This window comes from Aulonocara stuartgranti (assembly GCF_965226115.1).
Source record: "Aulonocara stuartgranti genome assembly, chromosome: 10".
Lineage (NCBI taxonomy): Eukaryota > Metazoa > Chordata > Actinopteri > Cichliformes > Cichlidae > Aulonocara > Aulonocara stuartgranti.
The window spans coordinates 27,383,115-27,401,346 of NC_138946.1; the positions used below are offsets into that span (position 1 = coordinate 27,383,115).

The following is an 18,232-nucleotide window of genomic DNA, read 5'->3' on the forward strand; positions in this document are numbered from 1 at the left end:
ATGTGAAGACTTATCAAAGTGTCTGAAATGTAACATTCCAACTTCCCCCTTAGTGTGTTTGTTGGGCAGCTTAGATAATGTCACTTCAGAAAAGAATATAGCCCATATGGTTTTCACTGCCCTATGCATAGCCAAGAAAACTGTCCTCATGAACTGGAAAAATAAAAATAATCTTAATTCTAACCAATATAGAAATTATCTATTAGATTACATTAGTCTTGATACAGCCTCAGCCACCACATCAGATCAATTGCTCTGGGCTCCTGTGATCAGCTCCATCACCTAGTGGGGGTGGGGGGTCATAGTTTGGTCCTGCCTTCACTGTTGTGATTGGTGTGGGGGTAGGGACATGCTTAGGGCGTCGGGGGGTTCCCCGGAGGCATCTTCCTTGGGGGGCTCAACCCGGGGTAGCGGTCATGGCCAATTAGGGGCTCTGTTGGCTCTTAGGTGACGGTTTCCTCGTGGCTGTGTGCAGCGGGGCTAGGGGAGGGTCTGTGCTGACGGACGTGGGTTACTGACCTGGTAGCCTGGCTGCCCCTGGGTGGGTCCGGGATGGGTGTGAGGTTCTGGGGGTGCTCCGTCTCTGGGCTGGGGAAATGGCATATCCATGGTAAATAAGGTAGTCACATAAACTGATCATAACTGTATCTTAATATTAGAAACCATATTAGATTAATTTAGTTGTGAAAAAACATGTACATAAAATAAAAAAGTTCTAATTTACTGGTGTTGGCCAGAGGGGCTGATGGCGCGTTATGGCAGCCTCGCTTCTGTCAATCTGCCCCTGGGCAGCTGTGGCTACAACTACAACTGTAGCTTGCCTCCACCAGTGTGTGAGAGTGAATGAATAGTGGCATTGTAAAGAGCTTTCGGTGCCTATATAAATCCAATCCATTATTATTATTACTTTATCAGATAGACGACTTCTGAAAATGACTCGCCAGTCAGTCCTGAAGACAGTAAATCGGACTTTTTGATTTTTCAATCTTGGTATGACTTGAATATCTATAACACGATCACCTTTATATCTTGATGCATGCTCATAAGATTGGGGAAACCTGTAGTCAGCTGAGACTGAGGAAGTCACTTGGATGAGTGACGTTTTCTCCCACTGAAATGGTATATCTAGATGAACAAAATAAACTTTTTGGGATCACCTTTATAGATACTGATGTTACACAGCCTGTAACCCTGTTACCCTGTACACGTGTATGGAGAACATTAGCTGTATATAGGAATATAACAATATATAATGAGGAAATATTGCACTGTGTCACACTCTACATTCTTATTTGACTGCAGTTTATGTAGAAGGAGGACCCTGGCGCCCTTTTAACCCGTTTTTGTGTACCATGTTCTTATCAAAGAGTCTTCAATCAGTCTTTTTAGATAATGAAACAAAGCATCTCTATTAGATAGGGAAATTAGATCAATTAGGCCCTTGTTATAGCTGCTTTTGTGTTCTACTGGTAGTTTGCACTTTCTCCTACCTGACAATCAAGCTCTACTTTTGGGATGAAAGCTCCATAACAACGATGCACTCTGCCTAATAAAAAAAAGATCACCTTCTTTTCACATTTGCAGTCTGACTAGCCCAAGTGTAGGGCAACGGGCTGCACTGTCAGTTTCTCCAGGCTGCCAGGGTCGTTACATCACTCTGCGAGGACACGCCTTTTTGGGTGGTGACACAATCGAGGAAAAGCGCTCGGAGGGGGAGGGGTGTCCCGTCGGCAGGCACACAGACAGCAGGCAGCAGCTGCAGCGACAGGATCTGGCGCTGTTACTCTGCACTGAAAACTTTCACATTACGATTTTAGCTCCGAAAAACACACACACGCAGGTTTAGAAACACTCCACACACTCACACGCACGACCTCTTTCTAAAATGGTAGACCGCGAGCAACTGGTGCAGAAAGCCAGGCTGGCCGAGCAGGCAGAGAGGTATGATGATATGGCAGCTTGCATGAAATCGGTAAGTAGGCTTCCTCTGTAATGACCTTTCTTTTCTCTTTGTCATTTTCTGTCATAAGTAACCTCAACAAGCTCTCTCTCTGTGTGTGTGTGTGTGTGTATGTGTGTGTGTGTGTGAGAGAGATAAATGTTTCAAGGCTGTACAGACCTAACGGTGGGGCAGGGGACTGTGCCTGTGTGTCACAGCACATTTGGGCTTAAGTGGACAAGCCGAGGACAATTGGTGTATGAAACTTATGATAAAAGATCGCATTTGTGAGGAATGCACGTCTGTGAGTATGATAGGGACAGGCTGTAAAAAGATTTGGGCTACATCATTTTGAAGAGGCCCTGTGTTCACCGTTCACACAGCAGATATATCAGTGAAATTGATCACATACATCGAAGCTCAGTGAAAATCGGTGATTTACAGTAAATCGGGGGAGGGGGTATCGGATGGGTACTGTAGTGGATTGTGGTCGTTTGAAATGCGGACTGTCTGATCTTGGGGCGGTGCCTTTTGCCAGGCTCCTTCGTAACCGGCCGGGCTGCCCGGGTGCAACAAGAACCGAGAGAGAAATGAGTCGCAGAATGGCGATAAGAAGCCACTGAGTCATCATCTGTCTGAATCAATCATGGGTTCACAGTCAAAGGGATCCTGATCGACAGATACGCATATCGTCTGGGAGCAGAGAACGAGCTGGGTTGGTACCAATGATGATGAGAGTGACATCGCAGGCTGCTCGTGTTCCGGTTTAAACCAAATAAAGAGCCCTCGACTTAATGTGAAATACCCTACCCCCTCCTTCTCGGGCACCGTCTCTTCTGCACATTTGGCGCAGTGAGAAAGGGGCAATGTTGGCTGAAGGTTGCTCGCAAATCGATTTGCGCAGAAGGGGCGCACAGAAGTGTATCCACCTTTCAGACGTGGGTGTCGGTGCACGGACGACTTTCCAGAATCATCCATTCGGTAGATGCCATATTGCAGCAAATGCACACTCGCGTGAGCGTGATGGAAGCGCCAGTGTTCAGTCGATGCTTCTGTAGCAACCGCATCCCTGCGTCCTCGACCTCTTACAGCAGGTTCCCCACACAGAGGCGTGCCGCAGCATCTGCCAGGATGCAGCACAGGTCCAACCGTAGTGCACCATTTCACTGGCAGTGCATCTCACAGCATCAGGGCAGTCTGAGCCATCTCACAGAGAAATAGAAGTCAGTGAATGCTGGGTTGACCTGAGCTACTTTATTTAAAATAACGGACATGGAGATTATGGCTAGTGTCTTTTTTTGCTCTTAAGATAAGAGATAAAGAGTTTTCTCGTGTCATATTTCTACATGATCATTTCTACATGATCATCTGTTATGGCCGTTTTCAGTTAACAGAGCTGCTTTCTATTCATGGTCGTCATCTCCAAGACTCAACTAGTAAGCTGTCAGAGTATTTTAAAGGCCGTACTGCATGCTGCTTTCCAGGACCGGCTTGTAGTGGCAGTGCCAGAGAGGGGGGCTCCACCCCTTCCCATTTGTGCCGAGTCAGAGAGTGAGAGAACAAGCTGCCCCTCACCCAGCCTGTCTCTCTGCACCACTGGGCAGTGGGGTGTGTCTGCTGCCTCGCCCATCGTTTGAGGGGAATCCCTTGCCACTGCAGGCATGGCAACCGCCCCGGTGGCAACGGAACCAAATAACCAGAAGGACGGAGCGTCCCCAGGAGGATTTGTCAGGCTTTAAGCTAAGGAGCTGGGCCCTACCAGAATGAATGATATGGTTTCTGGGCTGCTGTTGGGAGTTTTCACCACTGTCTTCAAATTTGATTACAGAACAGCATGTCCCAGCTTCAGTTCTACTTTCTACAACATGAATAAGTTATTACTTCAATAGATCTAGCTGTTGATTTTTAAGAAATTAACCATATCCAGAGAAGCTTATTTCATTAATTAGTCCAACTAAAACATCTCCACAAAAAGTAACTATGAGGTCTCCCTAATTTGACAAAAATATGATAATCACAGATAATACAATAAATCTGTGTTAGCAATTTGACATATTTTAGGATCTCAGAAATCCTACCAAAAATGATGGAGCTAGATGTTGTCTCTGGAACTATTTTCTTAAATTTTTTAACATAAGTGCTATCCTGATCCAGAACTACCACACTATTTGGAAGCGGCCTGTCAGGTTCACATAGCCGAGACAAAAAAAAAATCTTTAAAACAAGACAAATTACAGTTCTTGAGTCATGTTGAAGTACTCATCGATAACCATATGCTACAAACACATGACACAGTACCCGGTGTTACTCTGCCTGTGTTTTGTAATAGTGACAAAACCCCTGTTCCACTGAAGTAAAGAAGTTTGTCACTGTGCCACACAGTGACTCACACAAAGAACAATATGCAGAACTGATAAAACTATTAAATCATAACACCGATAACATTGCACGATCTGATATCGTCGTGTTGGTGTTGTTCCCAGATCATCATCCTAAATGTTGCTCCAGGATCAACATTGCAAGTGACCAATCAGAATGTTGTGACGTCATACTTTTGCGACTTCGGGAAAAACTGGCGTGAAACAAAAAACTGTGCTTAAGCTGCGAGAAACCGCCTCTGTCTGCCGATCAACGGACCCTAACCCTAACCAACCCTTTAATAAACGGTAAGCAGAATTGATATTGTCCTTGCAACTTTGGAATTTCATAAATGGATTGGCGCGCAAAAGAATAACGTCACAACAATGTGATTGGTCACTTGCAATGTTGAACCTGGAATAACATTTTCATGATGATCTGGGAACAACACCAACACGATGATATCAGATCATCCAATAAGATTACTGACATTTAGCCAGTGGTGGCTAATCAGAAATATTAGTTATTAATTATTAATTTTTAATTGATTAATAGATTACTTAATAGAGATTACACAACTAATGCTACATTTGAGATAATTTTCTTAACCTGTTTTCATACACGGGAAATATTCATCTCTTTGATCACTTAAGCTTAATTCACACATCCACTCAAGTCTGTATGTTTTTTGCGGAGCGAGAATTCTGTAATTAGTCAGTCCAATACAGCCTCAATCAACAGACATGGCAAAATTTCTAAGTTGACCACTGTCAGTTCGGAGCATACCACATCAGCATGATGGAGGTAATTTTATGGCATGGGCACAAAGCCAGTCGCTGGTGTTGATCGATGATGGTGATAGGGACAGAGATTGTTTTTCAGTGGTAGAGCATCTCAGGGGAGGGAAATCTGTAGTTTCTGTCTTAAAGCATTCACTGACTACAAAAGATTATTAAAGTATTAAAAATGAACCATTTTAAGTCATCTGCACAATTAATTTGAAAACCTGCAAAAATGGAGGAACCGTGTATAAAAATGGCCGTAGTTCATGTTAATGGAAGCAACTGTACTCATAAGACATGCACATCTATTAATGTGGCTGCACGAAGCCTGAGCCCTGTGTTGCTTTCTAAGTGATCAGTAAATGTTAATTGGTTTGATTGTCATCATAACTTTTAAATAGGAAAGCGTCCGCGGTGATCAGATGGACATGAAAGAGATTCAGACTCCTTGAGGTTAATGAAAACAGGGGCCATGTCTGAAAGGGGCGTCAATCGCTCTCTCTCCCTTGCTCTGTTTCTTCTGCTTTCTGTTTTTTTTAATTTAGAGAGCCAGCTTCTGTCATGTTCAGTAAATGTGGGCGGTGACAATCCCGTTTGGCCCAAAAGTTTTGTAGTCATGGTTGCTCAAGTTTATGGACATATTTGGCTTTTTTTTTTTCTTCATTTTATTTGCAGATTTGCAATGTTGATCTGAAAGACCTTACCATCTTTTGTTTGAGTTACATAGCAACAGCGGCTAAGAGGCCGGTTTACTGTGTATGAACATATATATATGTTTATGAGAAGGCAGGCAGCCAGAGCTGCTGCACTTTAACACACGCATTTAACTAAGTCACCATAGGTAGTTGTACATTGTGTTGACTTGACCCCATTAGTTTGAATAAGCCTCCTCCCTCCACTCCCCCCCCCCCCCCCCCCCCAACATAACACACCCTGTTGGAGAGCTTATTTCTTTGTCTTAGGAAGTGCATGGCACAGAGAGCCAAGGCTTCCATCACACTTAATAAACTGAGCCCATTATTCCCCATTCAGTGCATTAGCAAAAGTATTGTGCTGCAGCTGCTCCATACACTGCACCTCAGTTTAATATGTAATGGCTATAAAAGCTTTTGCTGTTCGATAAACAAATCATGGTTAATAACAGCAGGTGCAAGACAGAGCTCTTCAAATAGGTTAGGCTGCAAAGCTGTCAAGACTTGTGGTTTATTTATTTATTTTTCCCCCCAGAAACAATCGCTTGCTAAATTACAGATGTTTTCTATTCAGCATTTTCTGTACCTGCAGCAGTTGTAAGTAATCCTGAGGAACCAAAGATTGTGTGGGGGCAAAAATACATTCTGTTTTGCAGGTGGTGATCACTTTAGGATGAGTGCAGAAATACAGCGTAATACACAGTATGTAAAACTGACAGGCTGTTATTACGGAACTACCAATATACTGTAAATGAAAGGAGCCTGGTCCATACAGGCAGTGACGGTTCCTCCTCCTCTATTTCTTCAGAGATAATAGAGAGAACAAAATATATGAAAAAGACTAATTGGTTAACGTGACTATTACCGCATTTCAGTATCATTTATAACTTTACAATAACAATAGCAATGACATTCAATTTAATTTCAATTATATACCACCAAATCGCAACAACATTCACCTCAAGGCACTTAAAAATTGTAAGGTAAAGACTATACAAAATAGAGAGAAAATCCTAACAATTAGGCAACCCCCTATGATCACTTGGCAACTGTGGGAAGGAAAAACTCCCTTTTAACAGGAAGAAACCTCCAGCCGAGAGGGACAGACATCTGCCATGACAGGTTGGGGTGAGGTGAGGCAGAGACCAGAGTCATGTATAATAGAGTAGCTATTTAATTCTAAAATTATGTAGCATTTTTTAAAATTATTTAACTGCCTTTTCTGACTGTGTTTCCTTTTTCCCCATTTTCTGTTAAGTGACCGTTATGTTGTTGCAGCAGCTCTGATTGACTGTTAAAGAAATGGAAAGAACAAATTTGGACCAAGGGGCTTGTCAGGGAAACTGATGGAGAGCGCTGCTTTTCTGGTATACCTTTAGGCCTCGATCTGTGGCTCGATCACAGCTGTCAAAAATTATATTCCAAAAGTCTGATCTACTTACAGAGGTCAAAAGTATATATAAGTTTTTTCCCCCTAGTTTTGCCTCTTAATTACAGTCAGTATTTGCAGTAACATAATTATCATTATTATGTACTTGGGTACTTATTACAAAGAGTCTGACTTGTCAAAACAGTGGTAACAAACCATGATATTACAACTTCCATCTTCACAAAAGGTGTTTTCCCTTAAATACACAGAGGTATCTGTCCTCCTGGCCATTTTAAAAGGCCAGTCCCTTCGAGACAAAACGTGAATTATGTTCTGGATGCTGCCTTCTAGTTAGGGCTGCCACAATTAGTCAACTAGTCACGATTACGTCGACGATTTCGACTGATTTAATAGTCGACACGTCGTTTGAAGCTTTGTAAGATCACAAAAGACGCAGGAATAAGTAGTAGGATTTAAGAGTGTAATAACGGACTGAAACAGAAGATGGCAGCACTGCATGTACAAGGATGCCAGCTGCCATTAAACCCAGAAGAAGAAGTAGCTTTGTCCCAGAATTCATAGCGCAGCCCAGCTCAGTTTTCAACAATGGCGGCAGCTAGTTAGTTTTAATATTACTCTTATTATTCTTTCTGGGTCACAAAATAAAAGTTTAACATATTTTCAGGCGAGACTGTAACTGTGTAAACCAGTTTATCAAGACACCACATATTTTCAAAAGTGCGCCGACATTTTCGGAGACGTCTGTTACCCACTAGCTCGATAGCTAGCCGGGGGAAAGGCTCACTAGAGGCCATGAGAACACCGGACTCCCGGCAAATCATTTTCAAACCCACCGCCGTCTTTCGCTACTCAGGTTAAACATATATAAGTCACTTAGATAACTTAAAAATGTTATCGTTTGGCTTTTTTTTAGTATTTTATTTGTTCTTGAGTAAATCGGTCTGGCTGAGATTAAAGTTATAGTTTTTACACAGCTGAATAAACGTCAAGCAGACAGCTGATTATCAGAAGTGTGAGATGCTCGAGAATATACTCCGGTGTCCCGTTATATTTTAGATAGCAAGGAGTTTCTTAAACTTCACTGAAACAGTCTGCAAATTTCATTAAAATTTAATAAACCATCAACTTGTCTTTATTTTTAGTTAGCACATACCTTAAACACTTAAAGCTGTAAGCTAATGATAGTTATATAAGAGCAGACGCATGCTGGTGCAATAAGCCGTACGTTTTATGTCCAATGGATGCATGATCTGATTAGTCTACTAATTGCAAAAATAATCGGTGACTAGTCGACTATCAAAATAATCGTTTGTGGCAGCCCTACTTCTAGTGACACTTTAAATTCTTCTCCAAAGCCCTTAGTGGTAGCTTTTAATCACTGCTTAATTTTTACGTTGAATCTAAGTAGAGAGGTAACATGGCACCACTGGTGTATGGTGTATGCCACTACTTCCATCCATCCTGGGTTTATAAGCCCACAAAATGTTTGTAACTCACCATTTCCTGTTTATCATCATTTTGTAGTTTTTGCTTCAGGTCTTTGGCATAGAAAGTGTCATGTTCTTATTCTTTGTCTTTCGAGGGTAAGAACGTACTCCGAAACCTCAGTCCAATCATGAACGTACCCACAGTCATCTTGGGACACTCACGGATGGCCTGAAATGATTTTTGACTCACTGTTGAGTCACAAAGGCACTATGAAAAACGCCCACTGGACCCACCTACATACACTATAATCAGGCTTATTTTACAGCATCTCAGAGCTGTTCTCACATTAGCACCAGTGTGTGCAGTTCAACAGCTTCTTATTATCTTGATGTCGACTTTTCCCCACAGACGTGTGACAAATGGAGAGCAGGGACATAAAATGCTAGAGCATCGTAAGGCCTCTCGCTGACACGCCTACCCCAGACCTGTAGCATAATTTTTTTTTTCTTCTAAGACCCATTATTGCTCCAAGAGCATTCCAGAGTTGTAAAATTGCCTCCTTTTGGTCCGATAAGTCTCTATACACATTAACCAGTTACACAAACCAGACTTCTAGGATCACATTTCATCACCCGGTGCTTAAAGAGACATGCCACCACCAGGGCAGCACTGTGTGTTTTCCTTCAAAGTTCCTGTTCACCTGAAGGTGTTTATAGTCATCATGCCGGCGTGTTTTTGCTGTTATACTGTAGAATGAATCTTGTATGGCGACAGAGTCAGTGTCAGTCAGCAACACAGTTACCAGGCCTATATTTATAAAACTGACCAGGAAAGAGTTCTGCCTGTGTGTGTTTGTGTGTTCTGAATTCATGGAATCTAGATGTGTAACCTGTCTAGGTTACAAATGATGATCATCATCATAGTGATGGCAAATGTCATATTTTTAGAAGAATTATTGAAGTTGTGTCTTTACTGCTTCAACAACCTGATGCGGGTTATTTGTTGGGGGCCTGAATGGCCCTGAAAGGGATGAAGACTTTAGAAAGATGACAGGCCAGCCCTTTTCAAATCAAATCAAATCAAATCACTTTTATTGTCACATCACATGTGCAGGCACACTGGCACAGCACATGCGAGTGAAATTCTTGTGTGCGAGCCCCACAAGCAACAGAGATGTGCAAACACAACAACACAAACGAGCAAAATACAAGAATGGCCAACCTGAAACTAATAAATATATGTACAATATATAATAGTGTATGCATTTCTGGATGTGTATACTAAATATTTTCCTACGTGTGTGTGTGTGTGTGTGTGTGGTGTGTGTGTGTATGCACATTTTTACAAATTAAATAGTTAAAAAAAAAATTTAAAAAATAAATAAATAAATAAATAATAATAATAATAATAATAATAATAATAATAATAATAATAATAATAAAAAAATATATAAAATATACAGAGTTGAATATGTGCAAAACAAGTGGCATTTATATACAGTGTGGAGTGCATAATGTTGAAGTTCCAGTAGTGAAGCTGAGGTGTCTATGACGTGTTCAGCAGTCTGATGGCCTGATGGAAAAAGCTGTCTCTCAGTCTGCTGGTACGGGACCGGATGCTGCAGAACCTCCTTCCTGATGGAAGCAGTCTGAACAGTTTATGGCTGGGGTGACTGGAGTCCTTGATGATCCTCCCCGCTTTCCTCAGGCACCGCTTCCTGTAGATGTCTTGGAGGGAGGGAAGCTCACCTCCAATTATCCGTTCAGAGCACCGCACTACTCGCTGGAGAGCTTTGCGGTTGTAGGCGGTGCTGTTGCCATACCAGGTGGTGATGCATCCAGTGAGGATGCTCTCAATGGCACAGTGATAGAAGGTCCTGAGGATGCGGGGGCTCATGCCAAATCTTTTCAGTCTCCTGAGAAAGAAGAGGCGCTGCTGCGCCTTCTTCACTGTTTTGTTTGTGTGTACTGACCACGTAAGATCCTCAGCCAGATGTACTCCAAGGAACCGGAAGCTGCTCACTCTCTCCACAGCAGCGCCGTTGATGGTGATGGGGGTGTGTACTTCTCTGCACCTCCGGAAGTCCACTATCAACTCCTTTGTCTTTGCGACGTTGAGGGTGAGATGGTTGTCTTGACACCAGTGGGTCAGGGCGCTGACCTCCTCCCTGTAAGCCGTCTCATCACCGTTGGTGATAAGACCCACCACTGTAGTGTCGTCCGCAAACTTCACAATGATGTTGGAGCTGTTAGTGGCTGTGCAGTCGTAGGTGTAGAGTGAGTACAGGAGAGGGCTCAGTACACACCCCTGTGGAGCACCAGTGTTCAGTGTGATGGGGGATGAGGTGATGCTGCCCAGTCTGACCACCTGGCGTCTGTCAGACAGGAAGCTAAGGATCCAGCTGCAGAGGGAGCTGCTCAGTCCTAGATCCTGCAGTTTCCTGTCCAGCTTCGAGGGAACGATGGTATTGAATGCTGAGCTGTAATCTACAAACAGCATCCTCACATACGTGTCTCTCTTCTCCAGGTGTGACAGGGCAGTGTGTAGTGTCAGGGCTATGGCATCATCAGTGGACCTGTTGTGGCGGTATGCAAACTGTAGAGGGTCCAGTGAGTCGGGTAGTGCAGAGCAGATGAAGTCCCTGACCAGCTTCTCGAAGCATTTGCTTACGATGGGGGTCAGGGCTACAGGTCGCCAGTCGTTCAATGAGGAGATGGTGGAGGATTTGGGTACAGGGACGATGGTGGCCATTTTGAAGCAGGCTGGGACTACAGACAGAGAGAGGGAAAGGTTGAAGATGTGCGTGAACACTCCAGCCAGCTGAGCCGCGCATGACCTGAGGACGCGGCCGGGAATCCCGTCCGGACCAGTAGCTTTGCGTGCGTTCACCTTCCTGAAGCACTTCCGCACATCCTCCTCAGACACCAATTTTTGCACCAATAATGCTGTCAAAGAGGAATATTATTCTCTAGTAATTCCACACCATGATCATGCGTCTTTTGTAGCTCGAATGTCACCTTTGAACATCTGAGACAACTGGCAGTTTGATCCCGTAGATACATTTTATTATTATATTTATTTAATAGGCAATTACTCTGTAATAATGGGCACGTGTATGTGTGTTAGTACCCAATTAAGCCAATGTTTTCCTTCACTTTTGGTTATGCTGTGTGTTGCCCGTTCTGTGACTATAACAAAGCCCCAAATTACATTAATTAGTGTTTGGCATCCCTCAATCCTAGTCCCTAGCCTACATATTTCTTATTCCCATCTTTCTTATTCCTTTTGCATGATCGATTCTTTTTGTGTGATATAGCTGGATACAAACATTAGCCATACTTATGGGAAAAAAATAGCATATGCAAGTAACATAGTAACAAAGAGCTACTTGACTTGTGGCTAAATTGGCTAACCCTATTCATTCTGCCAATGACGTCAGGTGGTCCATGGCGCCTTTGTGTTTGCCTGCTTGAAAGAGGGTCAGAAGGGGGGGGGGTTGTCACATCAGGTAGGGGGAGTAAATGAGCAAAGGAAAACACAGAAGTAAGGCATGGGGTAACAGGGAGAATGGGAATCTATGGGATTGCAAGCTATTAAAATGGAAATGGAAGGTTCGAGCTTCAAGTTCGAACCCAGATTCTACTTGGGCCCAACACCCTCACGGCCCCACAGCTCTCTCTGTGATATTAACAGCCACACGGAGAGCTGTCAAAGAGGAAGTTATCGATTGTTCTGCCTGGCCTTTGTTTGCATTAACACGCAGTTGTTTGGGACTTTGACTGCCTTGTGTAAGGACCAGTCACGAGAGCAGGCGCGATTGATGAGCTTTATGGGTAGACAGAGCTCCATTGTCATCCCCACACCCCAGCTTCCGTCAGGGCTTTCTGATCACTGTGCAGCCTCCTGAAACAAAGGCAGCCATGTTTGTACAGATGGATTGAGTAGGCCTTATTTTTCTGACTTCTCTGCTGCTCCAGCAGTGACCCACTCTTGCTGGTTGCATTCACTGTTGGTCAGATACTTGTATACGCTAATTGTAAATTAATGGGATGAGGAAGAGTGTTGAGGGTGTGTTAAGGAAGGACTGATGGGCAGAAGGCTGGGCAAGCTTTCTCCTGTTCTTCTAAGTGGGATCATTATGTACTCTGTCCTTTTATTGTTTCCCTGTCTTCATTCTTTCACAGTACAGAGGTCTCATTTATGACAATTGTAATGTTTGTCCTGTGTAGAAACACTCCTTAGTGAACAAGATTACACCTGTAAAGCTCTGCTAGTGGAACGATTGCATACTGATGTTTAGCTTTGCCATAAAAACGTAAAGCTTGATGCTATGATGGCACAATAAAACAGGATGAGAGATTATTAAAATCGCATGAAATGCCAATAGAACGCAAAGTTATTGTTATTCTGAGCAAGGCTGAGTTACATCACTTCAATTCAGACTTTTTTTATATATTTATCCGCCCTGCTGACTGAAATTGATATTTAAAGTGCTCTGCACATTGTTTTGTTTGTTTGTTTGTAACCGTTTCATCTGATCTAATGGGAGAAAGGAAGGCTTATGGGGCTGTGTCCAGAATCCTTTGGTCAGCATTAATGTGTTCGGTAAACCAGTCGCCGTCCTCTGACCCTTCATGAAACAATTATTTAATGTTTTGTTTTAACCGTTTTTACTCGTCCCTAACATGCTGTAGCTTTCACTACATCATCAACCATGGCAGCATCCTCACCATGAGCAGCTCATGGCCAGTTTCTCTAACAGAGATATAATTTATAAACGAAAAACAAAGGCGCTCATAAATGAAGCAGATTTTGTGGTCACCATGGAAACTGGAGATTGGATCACAGATTGCTCCTTCACCCTCCCTTTTAAAATTCAACCCAGAGTTATGGCTACTTCATGGATTAACAAGGTAGAAAATTTACAGCAAAATTGGGAGTAAACGTAAAGGCGGAAACAGTTCACCGAGGCTTGGAGGTTCTGTTGTGCATATGACAGAGGTGTTATAGTGACTGATGAACCACAAAGGTCAAAGGGTTAAGCTTTCCACTCTTTCAGTGCTGCTGAGCAAGACCCCATTGTGTGTACTCTGACAAACACACTTACGCAATCTCTGAAGAACACATTTTACTATGCAGTTGACACATGCTAATTTCTTAACACTGTGGCAACAGTGTGTCACCTTACATTCACACACCGACCAAATCAGGGTGTAGACGAGATATTTTCTGTTCTTGTGTGCCTTCTACAGACAATCCTAATCCCCAGAGGATGAATCCCATAAAATTACTTTGACAGCTGGGAAGTTTGTCTTTTATTATGAGGCTGACCACTTGTATTTTTAATGAAATATTGGAAATTATTCACAACAAATGAAGATAATGCCTATGTTTGCATGGGTTGCCTTAAAAGTTGGTACAGAAAAGACACTAGTAGTCCAAAGAAATTTCTCTACAAGTATGAATGTTAAAATGCACAAAATCTGTCTGAGGTTTCCCTATTTGTATGCATGTAAGTCCTATCAGTTGTATGGTAACCGGTGTGGTGTTCAGTACAGGCATTGTGAAGGCCTGCTCACTGTGATTGGTCACTGCTTTGTCACGCTCACGAAACTGTACTGTGCTGAAAAAGAAAGTAACAACAGGCTTTATATTTAAGAAAGGTCTGTAAAGATGCCTCAGCTGCACAGTCTCTGTGGGATATAAAGGATTAAATCCTCGAGCCAGACACAGGCCTGTCAAAACCAAACAAAACCAGCTTTCAGAGCTGCTGATAGCCAATGAGCAGTTACCTCACAGGGTGATGTCACATGCTGGAGGCGTGGTTTCATTTGCTAATGCAGCGGCTGTAGTATTGGGATGTAGTTGGTGGGCATCTTGTGACTGTTTTAGTTTAACAAGTGAACAAATAATCAAGTTTTTACTGTTAAAATTATATCAGCTGTTGAGTCATCTTCATATACTTGAAAAAAATCCATCAACTCATTTTCCTTCTTGCTTTTCCAGGTCACAGAGCTGAATGAAGCACTATCCAACGAGGAGCGGAACCTCCTCTCTGTGGCCTATAAGAATGTGGTTGGGGCAAGGCGTTCATCCTGGCGCGTCATCTCCAGCATTGAGCAGAAGACATCAGCTGACGGCAATGAGAAGAAGATTGAGATGGTGCGGGCCTACCGGGAAAAGATAGAAAAGGAGCTGGAGTCCGTCTGCCAGGATGTGCTCAACCTCCTCGACAACTACCTGATCAAGAACTGCAACGAGACGCAGCACGAGAGCAAAGTGTTCTACCTGAAGATGAAGGGCGACTACTACCGCTACTTGGCCGAGGTTGCAACGGGGGAGAAGAGAGCCTCGGTGGTGGAGTCCTCTGAGAAGTCCTACAGCGAGGCCCACGAGATCAGCAAGGAGCACATGCAGCCAACCCACCCCATCCGCCTGGGCCTGGCTCTTAACTACTCTGTCTTCTACTATGAGATCCAGAACGCGCCAGAGCAGGCGTGCCACCTGGCCAAGACAGCTTTCGATGACGCCATTGCCGAGCTGGATACCCTCAACGAGGACTCCTACAAAGACTCCACTCTCATCATGCAGCTGCTACGAGACAACTTGACGCTCTGGACGAGCGACCAGCAGGACGACGAGGGAGGAGAGGGCAACAACTAAGGAGTCTAGAACCCCATTCTGCCAAAACAACACAAACACACGCGCTCACAAATGATGACAAAAATAATAATAATAGTTAAAATGTTCTTAGAAATGTAAAACAAAACAAAAAAAACAAAAAAACAAAGGAGGGTGGGTTGGGGGGGGCGGTGAAACCTCGGCGGCCTATTGAAGCCGATGGTTGCTGACGCGGCTGCAGTTCTTTATTTTTCCACAGATTTAAAGTGAAAAAAAAAGGTAGGCAGATGAAGGAATTTTAGTTTCAGAAATAACCTACAGTTAAAGAAAAAAAAACAATAGAAGAAAGAACCCCCCTCCTTGATAGCCTCTGCAGCATTTGCCAAACACTTGTAGATGCAAGAGGTATGCCATTGATCACAGTGTGACCATTGGGTATTGATACCTTCACACTGGCAGAGACTGGTCTCATTGTGCAAATGAAGCTGAGCTGTCTTGCTATATTCGACGAGGGAGGAGCATATAGAAAATTCAGTTTCGATGCTTGAGCAGCGGGAAAAATGGAGTAACCTTGAATGTCACAAACTTTCTTGGTGAAAGAAAGGGAGGGAGAGAAAGAGAGAGAGCAAGCAGGTGGGTTGGGAGATGAAGATGAGCTTTTCTGGGGGTGTTGAACTTCATTGCGTAAAAACGTACTGACATCTTTAGTTGCACTGCGTGGGCCCATGGTCGTTGAATGAAAAGCAGGTTGTCTCTGTTATTGATAACAAACAACAACAACAAAAAAAATTTGTTTGCTTGTGTCAGGTATTTGTCCTGCTCAGTCACACGGTCATACTGTAACTAAAACTACAGATTCATAAAGTAAACTTAGTGCAGCTTGTCCCTCTCATGTGCTGATGTGCTTTATTAAATAAATTAACTGTTTTTGGACACCCAATTCTTATTGTCAGTATTGTCGTTACTACTTCTATCGGCTCCTTTTGTTTGTCAGGAAACTATTTGATCGAGATAGTGAAAAATACCATCAATTTTCACCTTTAAGTAATGCCGTCTTCAAAACAATTGGCAGGGTCTGATCTGAAATGTCACCTGGAACCACAGACCCGATTAGTGAACAGAGCATGATCTGTGGACAGAGAGCACATGCACTGTTAAAGTGGAAGCTGTAAAAGCAGACATGAGGTTTGTGGATTTACTTTGTCTTCAGTTTCTTCTTGGTCGAGAAAATGCACTTGCCTATTATACTGTTTCTTCAGTGTAAGATGATAACTGCTCCAATAGTCTCCATAATACAATCTTGTGCATGCTAGTGATGTATTTATACAGTAGCTTCAATTTATTAACTTATACTGTAGATGTTATGCATTCATATGAACATGGAATTACTAGACCTTAATTGGATTATTTTCTATTTATTTCTTTTTATTGCGATTGTTAGTTAGACCTTATTTTAATCTGTGTTTTCTTTACTCTATTTGCTGACGTACGCTATACCAAAACAGTGATTGTTAACAATAAATTGATCTGTTACGGACATCGCTATGGTTGATATGCAATTCTTGGCAAGGGGGACTAAAAGCAGAAGGCAAATTAGCTTATGTTGTGCCACTGACCAGCACAACACAGGCCGATGGATTCATGTTTCAGTGAGGAGACGCCGCATATTTGGAAGCTTAACAAAATTAGTTCACAGAGAATGGTTGGTTTTTTTTTTTGGTTTTTTTTTTTTGAGCCAAAATTTAATTCAGTTTCATTTAAATAGCGCCAAATCACGATAACTTTTGCTTCAAAACCCTACAAAAATACAGAGAAAACCCCAACAAGCGACAGTTGGGAGGAAAAACTCCCTTTTAACAGGAAGAAACCTCCATCAGAACCAGGCTCAGAGACAGGCAGCCATCTGCCGGGACTGGTTGGGATCTTAAGGGGAAGGAGACAGGATAAAAGACACACTGTGGAAGAGAGCCAGAAATTAATAATCACTAGCAGAGCGGACACCTAGCAAACGGCTACCAGCTCCAGCTGAATAACTGTTGTTAAATTGGCCATTTTAACTTGGAACTATGCTGATTGACTCTCTCCTAGAGCCAGCCTCAAGTGGCTGCAGTTTTGGCCACTCTAGCGTTACCTTCATTTTCCATTCAGCAACCCTGAATTACACAAGCAGAAGAAGAATGACAGATGAATTTACAGGGCCTGTCTCTAGAGGTCTTTTTTCATTGGTTTTTTGGTTTTCTTCCTATACAGCCAAGTGTTGACAGCACCCATGGTCCTCAGTGCACAGCACTTTCCTGCTACATTATCATTGCTTTTAATTGAAAGCAGTTCAGCTTTTGGAGCACCACTTTCCTAGCCAATGTTGCTGTCATTAGAATGTCAACACTTAAATACGGTAAAGTTGAAAACTTAGAACAAGATGCTGGTTGCATCTTGTTCTAAACTCTTAAGAATATCTCTGAAAATTTCTGAGGATGCCTATATGCCTATAATATTAATGAATGACTCTTCAAACTTCAGCATCTTTACAAAATTACATAATGCAGTAGCCCACACATATCTGAGAATACAGCTCCAAGAATGTATTTGATGTACTGGTACTGATCCTGGTTGAAACACAACACAGCATAGCAGAAGTCTCCCCCCAGACACACCAACGTCTGATTTTATACAGACGTTGGTGTGTCTGCAATGAGACACCTCAATTATAGGCTGGGTTCTCAAGGTTCTCAAATTTACTTGTTTTGGATTTTAGGCTTTTTGTGATATAGTCCATGTTGCTCAGTGTTTGTCTAGGTTCACTACAGATATCTAATGTGAACTGTACCAATCAATCCAGTTATTTTACAGATAAAGACAATTCATGCTAATCAGACCTGCAAATAATCCAGAGTATAGACTCACATACACACATATCTACAGGATCTACAGCGAGGACATTGGGATTTCATTTGGACTGGATATGTGTGGTTAAATGGTTGAAAAGAGAGGGAAGGTGATCTGGACTGAAGGGGTGGAGTTG

At 42.7% G+C, this 18,232-nt stretch overlaps 1 protein-coding gene across 1 annotated transcript; it reads left to right on the plus strand.

Annotated features, from left to right (window-relative positions):
* Positions 1-1,701: 1,701 nt before the first annotated feature.
* On the plus strand, positions 1,702-16,747 carry ywhag1 (3-monooxygenase/tryptophan 5-monooxygenase activation protein, gamma polypeptide 1). Its single transcript, XM_082548606.1, has 2 exons — positions 1,702-1,972; positions 14,596-16,747. The coding sequence occupies exons 1-2, from the start codon at positions 1,886-1,888 to the stop codon at positions 15,250-15,252; spliced, it is 744 nt and encodes a 247-aa protein (XP_082404732.1). The 5' UTR covers positions 1,702-1,885; the 3' UTR covers positions 15,253-16,747.
* Positions 16,748-18,232: the final 1,485 nt, after the last annotated feature.